Raw genomic sequence first — 13,083 nt, forward strand, 5'->3', positions numbered from 1 at the left:
TTCTTGGACTGTTTCCACGCTGTATCTATAAACTGGACTAAACATTTGGCTCAGCTTTGTGAAGATTGGATGATTGTGCCTGACGTGCTCATTAGAATTTTGCAAAGCCTAAATTAGGAGTGCCAATGAAGGTTGCATGTCGACTATAGCCTGTTTGATATTAAAATCCATTTGACCAGGATCCATATGGACTAATGTTAAATAACCACAGTCAGTGATAGAAATCATATGGGTGTTTGTTGGTGAGTATCATTGCATTTCCTTTGAGAATCTACAGGGCACAGTGGCAGTAATTCTTTTAACATCGGTGTTTTGCAATGCAGTGTAAGGGGCCACGGTAAGAAACTTTAAAGTAACAAAAATAATTAGCTATTTGTTGGTTAATCAAGTCAAGTCAATTTTATTTCTATAGCACATTTAAAAACAACTCTCGTTGACCAAAGTGCTTTACACTGATGCAGGTACTAACATGTACAAACAGTGGTACAATACGATACGATACAATATTACTTTATTTTCAGAGCAAGTCTGAAATTTGTTTTTGTATCACAGCAGCTCCATTTACAGCATCACAGAAAAGACAAAAGAGACGAGAGAAGACAAACATTAAGACATCAAGACAGGACCCAAAAAATACAGGCTACGGACCATCCCGCGGTCTCGGCATAAGCTCAGGGGCGACCGCGCTTTTGCGGTTGCACCTCCTAGACTATGGAACAGCAACCCTCTTCCCATCAGAATTGCCCCCTCCATTGACTCTTTTAGGTCTAGACTTAGAACTTATTTCTACTCCCAAGCCTTTCTTCAGGTCTTCTGAGGGAGCCCTGTATGTATGTATCTATGTATGTTTTGGTGATCTGTGTTGATTTAAACACTTGCGGGTAACGATAGATCATCAGTTAACATGGAATAACCACATTGATAAGATTTACAATGACAAAACAAAGAATCTGGTTTCTCCGCCGACTTAGATCTTTCGGAGCAAGTAGACAAATCCTTTTATTATTTGTTACCGCTGTGATAATGAGTGTTTTACAGTACTGTAACACTACATGGTACAAGAGTCTGTCTGCTACTTCAAAATCAAAAATTGCTCCAACAATTAAAAATCTGCTCAAAGATTGTAGGTCAACCACTTAAGAAACTGTATGAATCATCCTCCCATAAAAACATACTAAGGTTGGCCAACAACATTTCTTCTGACCCCAACCATGTTCTGAACAGTGAGTACAATTTGTTATCATCAAACCGGAGATATAGAGTTCCAAAATTTAATAAGGTTAGATTGAAGCACTCGTTTATGCACCAGTCAATCCTTGAACTAAATACGGCGCTTCATCCCAGGTGGGCCTTAAATGCTGTCTTCTGTTATTGTAATGTTATGTACAGATATTGTACAGAGAAGGTTCACCAGATTGATTCCTGGGATGTCAGGACATTCATATGAAGAAAGACTGGATAGACTCGGTTTGTACTCGCTAGAATTTAGAAGATTGAGGGGGGATCTTATAGAAACTTACAAAGTTCTTAACGGGTTGGACAGGCTAGATGAAGGAAGATTGTTCCTGATGTTGGGGAAGTCCAGAACAAGGGGTTACAGTTTAAGGATAAGGGGGAAATCTTTTAGGACCGAGATGAGGAAAATATTTTTCACCCAGAGAGTGGTGAATCTCTGGAATTCTCTGCCACAGAAGGTAGTTGAGGCCAGTTCATTGGCTATATTTAAGAGGGAGTTACATGTGGCCTCTGTGGCTAAAGGGATCAGGGGGTATGGAGAGAAGGCAGGTACAGGATACTGAGTTGAATGATCAGCCATGATCATATTGAATGGCGGTGCAGACTCGAAGGGCCGAATGGCCTACTCCTGCACCTATTTTCTATGTTTCTATCTGATTAGAACATGGAAAATAGAATAGAACAATCCAAGATGTTGGGAGGTCATGTTGCAGTCGTATAAGACATTGGTGAGGCCAGGTTTAGAGTAGGGATGTAAATTCAGATTTAGTTTGGGGCACCACATTACAGGAAAGGTGTTATCCAGCTGGAAAGGGTGCTGAGAAATTTACGAGGATGTTGCAAGGACTCGGGGGCCTGAGCTATTGGGAGAGGTTGAGCATGCTAGGACTCTATTCCTTGGGGCACAGGAAGATAAGGGGTGATCTTCCAAAGGCGTAGGCCTGACTTGCTGCCGCAGCAACGAGAAACAGCTCGGAGGGTTTGCCGCCCCATGACCAGAGAGGACGGAGTCAGACCGAGGGCCGGCAAGCGGGCCGGCGATGGGAAATAGTGTAGGACCGCGACTATGGAGATGGCTGCTGAAAGCCGGGCCGCAGCCTGGGGCTCAGCTCGGTGAGCCGTGGATGCATTGCAACCCGCAGGCCCGGCTCGCACAGAGAGGGAAGGCCACCAAGCCTGTCCCCTGCTTGTCCCATGGATCAGGAATGGGAAAAGGAGTGGAAGGAGACGGCGGCAGTCTCTGGACAAAAGGCCTGCTAAGAAGAACCGGGGGAGGTCTTACATTCGGCACTCTCAAGGTCGGCTAAGGGAGGCATCCCCCGGAGAACAAGGGCTGAAGAGGGCCAGGCGAGGAGAGGAATATCGGATCACAGGACGACCAAAATGGAGGCGATGCTGCAACGGCCTTTGTGGCCAGCTGCAGTTGGGACTGTAAAATAGCATATGGACTCAGTCGGCTGTTTTGTGCATACTGTACTGGCCGGGACAATTGTACTTCAGTACACTGATAGTTTTGCTGACCTGTATGCAAACAATGCATTTCACAGTACCTGGTATACAATGACAATAAAGAATCCATTGAACCATTAAAGGTCCTGAGAGAAATAGATCGGGTAAACGGTCTCTTGCCCAGTGTAGGGGGGCTGAGAACCAGAGGACATTGGTTTAAGGTCAGTGGGGTCAGATTTAATAGAAACCTATGGTGTAACTTTTTCACACAAGGAGCATGGAACGAGCTGCCAGAGGAGATAGTTGAGGCAGGTACAATTGCAACGTTTAAGAAACATTTAGGCAGGTACACGGATAGGACAAGTTTGTTGGAATAAGGGCTAAATGCAGGCAGGTGGGATGAGTGCAGATGGGGCATGTTGGCTATTGTGGGAAATTGGGTGAAGGACCTGTTTCCCTGCTCTAAGACTCTCTGACAATATTACAGTATAATACCAAAAGAATACCTCTGACCTCAAAATGTCCACTCTGAACATGATCCCTAGTTAAATAAAAGCTGGAGTAACTCAGCGGGACAGGAAGTGTCTCTGGAGAGAAGGAATATGGGTTGTGTCGGGTCAAGACCCTTCTTCAGACTGGTTAGGGATAAGGGAAATGAGAGATATAGACGGTAATGTGGAGAGATAAAGAACAATGAATGAAAGATATGCAAAAAAGTAAGACCTGAAGTGAGGGAAATCTCTCTCTATCCATCCCGAGGTCGCCAGTGTTGGAGCTCCGCCCAGTTCGGCCTGTGGACTTCGGGAGCCCTGGTAGGAAGCGGCCGATTTGGAAACTCCAAGCCGCTGAGAGTGTTCTTCTGACGCCGGAGTACCATCATCCGGCGAGAGAGCCTGAAACATCGAGCCGTCCGTAGAGGCGATTGCGGAGGCCTCAAATAGGCACTGACCATGGGTGAACAAGATGAAGAGGACTGAACCTTCATTGCCTTTCCTCACAGTGGGAAACGTTGATTCTGCTGTGAGGGATGTTTTATGTTAAATTCTATAGTGTTCTGTTTATCTTATTTGTGTGCTACATGGTCACTCAAATTTCACTGCACCAATTAGTGTATGTGACAATAAATGTCCTTTGTCCTTTGATGGGGCATGTTAGTCCGTGTGGGAAAATTGGGCCGAATGGCCTGTTTTCTCACTGTATGACTATGACTATGACTATCAGGATCAAACCTGGGTCTCTGGTGCTGTAAGGCAGCAGTTCAACCATTGTAGCACTGTGCATACCTTAAAGACCTTACATCCTGCCCATTTGTGAACCTGCAGTGGGCACCAAAATCATGTGGCTGCCAGTGGCCACAGGTGGCAGCAGCACGCACGGCACTACCTCTACTTCAATTCAGTACCACATTCAGCTTAATTACCTCATTGGATAGATACATGTGGACAGATGACACCAACACCATGATGGGCCTTTTAACACAATGATACTTCAGACTTTCGAGATTCAGCACAGACACTGGGCCTTCAGCCAACCAAGTGTACTAGCCAGCGATCACCTCGTACACTAACACTATCCTACACACTAGGGACAATTTATGATTTTTATCGAAGCCAATTAACCAACAAACCCTGTTGGCCTTTGGAGTGTTTGAGGAAACCAGAGCACCTGGTGAATACTCACGTGATCACAGTAAGAGCGTGCAAACTCCATATAGACAGCACCTGTACTCAGGATCGAACCCAGATCTCTGGGTCTGTGAGGCAGCAACTCTACCACTGCGCCACTGTGCCACCCACTTTTTAGTCTACTCCAGCACATTATTACTTACATTATATCCTACATATCATTTTTTTTCTAAAACATATTGATTCAGGGTTAGGGATGTAGCTGCCATCTCTAATTACTCCTGAACAGGGATGGAATTAACAAACCAAACATATTTATTTTCAAGTTTGTTCTTTCTGATGTTTAACCATTTATTTGAGCAAAATCATTCTTCTTCCTCAGTAAAACACAAAGTCAGGAGGAACTCCGTGGGTCAGGCAGCATCTTTAGAGGGAATGAAAAGACGTTGTTACATGTTGGAACTCTTTTTCAGACCCCCCTTGAGTCAGTAGAAGGATCCTACCTGAAGCGCTGCCTCTCATTTCCATCCACACCTACTGCATGACCCGCTGAGTTTCTTTATAACTTTTAAAATATACCACCGATCGGAATACAACTTGTTGCACTTGCAGCACAGGAGAATGGTGAGTAAGATGGCGAAAAATCGTAGCGCTATCTTATACCATTTTTGCGCAAATGTAAAAACAACGCAAACTGAAAGATAACAAGATGAGAGTTTTAGTTATGGATAGAATAGAACAGAATAGAATAGAAGAAGATGAGATGGATAGTGGAGGATTTCTCTGTTAACAGTGCTTTCCCGTCTCACCCGTTACACTGTCAGAAAACCTTGTGGTGCTTATTGGCCTCTTGCTAATTCTATCTTAGTACAGGGGCAAGGAGAGCAGTCTAGGAGAACACTTACAGGTTTCAAATCCAAAGATAATCTGCAAGATGTTATTGGCTCCCAGACCAAATGTTTGCCTCTATTAAAGACCACCTAGATTGCAAAATATTGAACCTCCTTCAGAATTGCACAAGTAAACCATGGTGACACAGTGGCACATTGTGAAAGTTGCTGCCTCACAGCACCAGTGTCCCAGATTTACTCCTAACTATGGGTGCTGTCTGAGTGGAGTATGTATGTTCTCTTTGTGACCATGTGGGTTTTCTACAGTTGTTCTGGTTTCCTCCCACGTTCCAAAGACATGCAGGTTTGTAGGTTAATTGGCTCTATGTTACCCCTAGTGTGCAGGATATGAAAGTGTATGGGTGATTGATGGTCAGTGTGAATTCAATGGGCCAAAGGTCCCATTTCCATGCTGTATCTCTAAACGAAAAATATAAACAATATGTTTAATTTATCATTGATTTATTTCCTTGTTCTTCCCGATCATGTTCCTTAAATGGCAGATATTATATGTGTGTTTGTGAAATTAAGTGTCTACCAAATTCTGGGTAAATTTTATTCCAGAAGACTGCAAAAATCTCCCATTTCCTGACATGGTAGCATTAACCTATTATAGTCCTAATCTGCCTATTAAAATGCTCTTAATGAACAAGTAGCATATTAAAGTTAGCAATTATTTTTTCCTGAGATAGTTTCCCAATAATTTCTTCATTTGTTTGGGTTTGAGCCAGGATTCAGTAATGTTCTTACTGAGTTCACAACCTGCTAATTTTGTTTTGTGGATTGAGTCTTTGCTGCTGCTACTTTCTGCACGATTAATATTTGAAATTTTACGTGTCAATTTTTAAATATTGTCGATTTAAAAATTATTTTACCCACTAAATGCTGGAGTAACTCAGCAGGACAGGCAGCATTTCTGGATAGAAGGAATAGTGATGTTTCCGTTCGAGATCCTTCTTCAGGGTAAGGGTCTCGACCCGAAACATTACACATTGCTTTTCCCTGGAGATACTGCCGATCCTGCTGAGTTATTCCCACAATTTGTGTCTATCATCAGTGTAAGCCAGCATCTGTAGTTCCTTCCTACACATTTCAACTACCAATATGCTTTTATTTTCCATTCTGGTTTCATTGTACTAATGAATTAATTTTCATTAATTTTGTGCTAACATTTCATTGCTATCATTTGACAGGCATTGTCCCATCCCACCTCTTTTCCAACTTTCTCTCCCGCACTGAATGAGGGTCCCAACCCAAGGTGATCTACATTCTCAAGTGATGCTGCCTGACCTGCTGAATTACTACAATACTTTGCGTTCTAGACATATCTTTACTTTTGCATTGGAATATTTGCAAAATCCATATCAGCTTTTTCTAATTATTTTCCTTGGAGGAGACTATTATGTTCTTCTAATATGTAAGGTAGTTCTTAGGTAAGTTTTTTCTTGTGATCATATTAATATAAAATAGGTATTGTTCTATCATAAGCAATCCATCTTAAATTTAAACCAATTACTGAATCTCTAAAAATAATCAATGTTGAGTAGTCTTACATGGCAAGTATGGTAGATCTATGTATAACAATATGTAATATCACTAAGTCTCAGCATAGCCTTAATACACTGTTCCATTTCTGAGTGTCGATTTATATTGCTTTTAGTATTTCTTTAACATATTGTCTAGACATTTCAAGAAGTTTGTGCACTGTCACTATTAGGTAATTATGTGCGTGGGTGAAATGTTCTAGAGATTCAGGATCAGTTCCTGTGGATTGGAGGGTAGATAATATTACCCACTGTTTAAGAAAGGCGGGAGAGAGAAAACAGGGAATTATAGACCAGTTAGCCTGACATCAGTGGTGGGGAAGATGCTAAAGTCAATTATAATTAACAGGAAGGCAGATTATTATCTGAATGGTGTCAAGTTAGGAAAAGGGGAAGTACAACAAAATCTGGGTGTGCTTGTACACTGAACGTAAGCATGCTGAAACAACAGGCAGTGAAGAAAGCTAATGGCATGTTGAGTTGAGTGTAGGAGCAAAGAAGCCCTTCTGCAGTTGTACAGGGCCCTGGTGAGACCACACCTGGAGTACTGTGTGCAGTTTTGGTCTCCAAATTTGAGGAAGGACATTGTAGGTTCACGAGGTTAATTCCCGGGATGGCAGAACTGTCATATGTTGAAAGAATGGAGCGACTGGGCTTGTGTACACTGGAATTTAGAATGAGAGGGGATCTTATTGAAACATATAAGATTATTACGGAATTACACATGCTAGACAGGAAACATGTTCCCAATGTTGGGGGAGTCCAGAACCAGGGGCACAGTTTATGAATAAAGGGTAGGCCAGTTAGAACGGAGATGAGGAAAAACTTTTTCACCCAGTGAGTTGTGAATCTGTGGAATTCTCTGCCCCAGAAGGCAGTGGAGGCCGATTTTCCGGATGCTTTCAAGAGAGAGTTAGATAGAGCTCTTAAAGGTAGCGGAGTCAAGGGATATGGGGAGAAGGCAGGAACGCGGTACTGATTGTGGATGATCAGCCATGATCACAGTGAATGGCGGTTCTGACTCGAAGGGCCGAATGGCCTTATCCTGCACCTATTGTCTATTGACACATTGATTTCAAGGCAAGTAAGAGGGAAGAAAATAAATTTGGAGAGTAAGGAATAGATCCAAGTATCAGTTGAATGGTAAGAAAAAGTAACCACTGGGTTTGCAAAGATGGTCCTTCAGTCTACATTCATTTCATTGAATGATTATAGTTATAGTCGTACGATCCTTTGTTGTGGTCTGCCACAAGCCAACCTGTGTATAATTTTAAAAATACATAAAATGCTGGAGTAAGTCAGCATTTCTGAAGAACATGGATAGGTGACATTTTAAGTCAGAGCCCTTCTTTGGTCTGAATCCCATTCTTCAGGACAAAAAGGGGTCCTGGAACATCACCTATCCATGTTCTCCAGAGACGCTGCCTGATTCGCAGAGTTATTCCAGCACTTTATGTATTTTTGGAAAACAGTGTCTGCAGTTCCTGCTGTCTGTGACCTATGTATAATGTTCTATTTATCATTGAAGCCTTAACACATCTCAACTATTGATGTCTTTAAGAAAGATTGCTGCATCATGATGTTTTGACTTTAATTTATTGGTAGTCAGGATATGGATCTGGCTGCAAATTGTAAAAACACCTGCAGATTCATATTTATTAAATTCAATGGGCTGGGGTGTGTGCAGTTGAATATAGCTCTACTTGATAATTGCACACATATATTGCACCATTCTCTTCAATGTCTCAGAAGTGAAGGATTGATCAAAATTAGTATGAGCCAAAGATAGACACAAAGTGCTGGAGTAACTCAACGGGTTAGGCAGCATCTCTGCAGAAAAAGAATAGGTCACATTTTGGGTCAAAACCCTACCTCAGTCTGAGGAAGGGTTCTGACCCTTAATGCTACCCACTCTTTTTCTCCAGAGATGCTGTCTGACCCGCTAAGTTACTCCAGCACTTTGTGTCTATCTTTGGTATAAATCAGCATATGCAGTTTGTTCCTACACATGATATGAGCCAAACGCAGGTAAATGGGACTGGCATAGATGGGACATCTTGGCCAAAATGGATGAATTGAGCCAAAGGGCCAGTATCCAAGCAATATGACTTTATGATCCTATGGTGAATTGAAAAAAATGTATTGCTTTCTTACGGGCAAACTGCGATAAAGAGATAAATGTTATTTCATTTTCTATTCATAAATAAGTACACCTTGATCAGATATGCTGTGATGAAATATTATTTTCTCCTGGAAATATTAATTTGTTTGAGTTATTATTGATCCCTTGTGGTTCCTGAAAATTGTGCAGTCCATCCTCCTCTAAACACATATTTAATTTAAATTACACTGAGCAATTAATCTTTTTGTGCATTCTTGCTTCTTCACCTCCAGTGATCATGATTGCTTGATTTAATACAACACAATCACATTCGCATGAGTGTTATCTCCTGTACATTGCCAAGACAAAGTGTAGACTCGGAGACTGTTTTGCTGAACACTTACTCTTGGTCCGCCAAGGACTAATGGATCTCCTGGTTGCTTATCCACTTTAACTCCTCTTCCCATTCCCATACTGACATTCTCACGTGCAAATTGGAGGTACAATACCTCATATTTTGCTTGGGTAGCTTACACCCAGTGGTATGAATGTAGAAATCTCCAAATTTAGTTAACTTCTACAAACACCTCACTCTCCTCTCCATCCCTCTTCCCACCCTTCCTCCACTAAAATACTATTAACCAGTTCGATAGGTAGCGAAGATGTATTCCTCTTGGGATCACTACATTCCTTGCTAACAATTTGCCTATCAAGGAACCTCCTTGCCTGGGGTCATCTGTTGTCCGCCCTGATTTATCCAGTTTTTTCTTGTTTCCAGTGTCATGCTCCAATCCCACGACAATGAGTCTCAAGAAGGGTCCCAACATGAAATGTAACCAACAATATTCTCCAGATCTGCTGGCTGACCAGCAGAGTTGCTCCAACATTTGTGCTTATCCGTGTTATCTAAATTGGCTGATACTGGAAAATGAGCATGGGGACTTCAGAGCTCAATTCACACAAGCCCAATTGACCCACTGTGTGATCCATGAAAATTTTGTATCGCAATCCGATTAACCAAGTAGCAATGAGCAACCAGTACTAACATTGTCTTGCTGAGATTTTGTCCAAAACACTGGATTTAATTTTAAGCAGCATTTCAAACAAATTAGTGAAAATAAATGCTGAGTTGACTGTCTTAAATGGAAATATTTAAGCTGCAAATATAAATTAAGTTTTTCAACTACTTGGACAGGGCAGTGGTGCAGCTAGTAGAGCCACTGTCTCACAGTGCCAGGGACCCTGGTCGTAGCTTCTCCCCTACAGCCATTAGACTATTAAACACTACAACCACCAAATAAGATCTTAACTGCATTGGCATTGGTTATGTCTTTTTGCACTATTATTTTTTGTTTGATTGATTTTATCTGTATGTGGCTGGGGCATGTGACAATAAAATACTGTTGACAATTATTGAGTATCAATTTCATTTTGAGACCAAGCAAAGTGCAGAAAAAGAAAGTGATATACACAACTACATGATATTCAACTAGAACAATTATATCCAATATTCATTGTGTGCCTTGTATTGTGCAAAATGATGTATTTCCCAGTAATTCATTAAATAAATCAGGAAATGGTTAAAGATAAATAAGGAAGTGAGGTCTATGTTCACGTCACTTACCTCTGTGGCTACAATTGTTGTCATATTCAGATCTTTGAAATTCCAGTTTGTAAAACAACTGTTGGCAGCGTCAGAGTGATATCTAACAGGTGTTCCACTTGAGGGCGGAAGAATTTTGGAATCACTTTGAACTGATTCCTGTCCGGACCGAAGGGTGTAGCAGTACGTTTGAGCGAGGGAACCAGATCCACGTACTTCAATTACATTTTTAATTAAACTGGAGTCTGGCACTGTTTGAAAATTAAGATTGGGATTTCGGTATATGGTATCTGCATCATTGTGTTCAACACACCAACACCAGTCCTCGTCATCATTTGCACTGCGGCAGACTGTAAAAACAAGCGCAATCAAGGCGAGCATTAGAGTTAATGTGATGGCACCTAATGATATTATTATATAAAGGGCTGCACTAGAGGGATACTCTGGAAGCCTGGGTTTGAATGTCACGGGATGAATGATGACCTCGGCACTGTCTATTATTGAGAGGGTGATGGTGGTGGTGGTCGATAAAGGTGGATGGCCACTGTCTTTAACCATTATAACCATCCTCTGAGTTGCGACATCTCGGTCCTCAATTTGACGAGTCGTCCTCACTTCTCCAGAAGTAGTCCTCATGGTGAAGAGATTGTGGTCTGTAGCGCGGACGAGTTCATAAAACAAACGTGCATTTTGCCCAGAGTCAGCATCTACAGCAATCACCTTGACCACCAAATAATTCCGATCTGCCATTCGCGGCATGGTTACTTCCGAGCCATTCTTTGTTAGCGGGAAAACGATTACAGGAGGGTTATCGTTTTGATCCAGGATGACCACGTTCAGTGTGTGATTGGAGCCGAGCGGTGGTAAACCAGCGTCCAGCACCTGAACGTGGACCTGAAATTTTTTGAGTTGCTCGTAATCAAAAGAGCGTTGCGAAAAGATGATCCCGTTCTCCGAATTGATGGAGACGTATGAAGTGATGGGGAAACCTTGAATCTGGCTGTCAATGATAGAATATGACAGGTGAGAATTTGCTCCCAAGTCAGGGTCGAAAGCCGAGACCGAGCAGATGGAAGCTCCGAAGGCGTTATTCTCCATTACGTATGCAGTGTAAATGCTATCTGCAAAACGCGGGGGGTTATCGTTGACGTCAGTTATTTCCACGTGAATAGTTTTGCTGGTGGATAAGGCTGGTGACCCAGAATCTCGGCAAGAGATCCCAATTTGGTATTCAGGCGTGGATTCCCTGTCAAGAATGTCTTTGATGACTACCGTGTAGGAATTTTTGAATGTCGATTTGAGTTCAAACGATAGGTTGGGGTGTATCACGCAGCTGATTAGCCCATTGTCCCCTGAATCTTGGTCAGTAACACTAATGAGAGCTAATACAGTCCCAACACGCACATCCTCAGGCACCGAATTGGATACTGACATCAGAATCATGTCGGGGGCATTGTCATTGACATCACTGACATCTATCAAGATTGTGCAGTGAACGGGGAGAGCAAATGGTCCTTTATCCTTGGCTTCCACTATAATTTCATAGGTCTTGGCTTCCTCAAAGTCTATAGTTCCCTTCACTGTGATTTCACCCGTCTGGGGGTTAATACTGAATAGTTTACGGACTTGGCTGGGTGTAAGGTCACTGAGAGAGTACACGATTACTGCATTTGTGCTTTCATCCAGATCGGTGGCATTTAATTTGATAACTGGGGTGCCTATTGGTACATTTTCCATTAAACTGGTTTTATAGAAGGTTTGGCCAAACACGGGAGAGTTGTCATTGACATCGAGGACAGTAATGATGACTTGGGCGGTGCCAGTTCGTTCTGGTGTACCTCCATCAAAGGCAGTCAGAAGTAAGCGATGAATTGCCTGTTGTTCTCTGTCCAGGTATTTCTCCAGCATCAAGTGAACAAACTTGCTATCATCCCCACTGTGCTGCACTTCTAATGCAAAATGTTCATTCGGGCTGAGGTAATAAATGCGGACAGAATTGACGCCCAGGTCTGGATCGTGAGCACTCTGAAGAAGGAATCGAGTTCTTGGTGGCGCTGACTCGAGGACTTCCAAACGGATCTCGGCGTTCTGAAAACTGGGAGAATTGTCATTTACGTCGAGAATCTCCACTTCAATACGATAGAGTTCCAATGGGTTTTCCACAACAACCTCCAGATTCATAAAACAAGTAAGACTCTGCCCACATGCAAGTTCCCTGTCTATCACTTCATTCACAAACAAAACGCCATTCTCTAAATTAACCTCGAAATACCTTTTCTTTACTGCAGACATAATGCGGAGTCTGCGATTAGACAGCTCTCCTAGGTCCAGTCCTAGATCTTGAGCAATGTTCCCAACAAAGGCACCATGCTTCAATTCTTCATAAATAGCGTAGCGGATCTGACCATAGACGATATTCCAGATATAAAGCAGGAAAACTATAAACAATGCTTGCATTATCTGTCCGAATTCGTCCTTGCATTCGCAATGATGTAAAAATAATTTACACTTCCCAAAAAAACCCCAGTTACTAACGTCTAGGATAAACCAAGCAAAACGCTGACCAATTTTACATTTGTACACAATAATCAGAGCACCAGAAACGACGGTTCCGATGTACAATTACAAACAGTGA

General features: G+C 42.2%; 1 protein-coding gene across 1 annotated transcript in view; it reads right to left on the bottom strand.

The window, feature by feature from the left end:
* LOC129701362 (uncharacterized) overlaps positions 1-13,083 on the bottom strand; it is a 227,863-nt gene that overhangs the window by 165,531 nt on the left and 49,249 nt on the right. Inside the window, exon 6 of the mRNA XM_055642496.1 lies at positions 10,470-13,067. Within this exon, the coding sequence (XP_055498471.1) occupies positions 10,470-13,067 (2,598 nt within the window). The remainder of the gene's footprint in view (positions 1-10,469; positions 13,068-13,083) is intronic.

This window comes from Leucoraja erinacea, chromosome 11 (assembly GCF_028641065.1).
Source record: "Leucoraja erinacea ecotype New England chromosome 11, Leri_hhj_1, whole genome shotgun sequence".
Lineage (NCBI taxonomy): Eukaryota > Metazoa > Chordata > Chondrichthyes > Rajiformes > Rajidae > Leucoraja > Leucoraja erinaceus.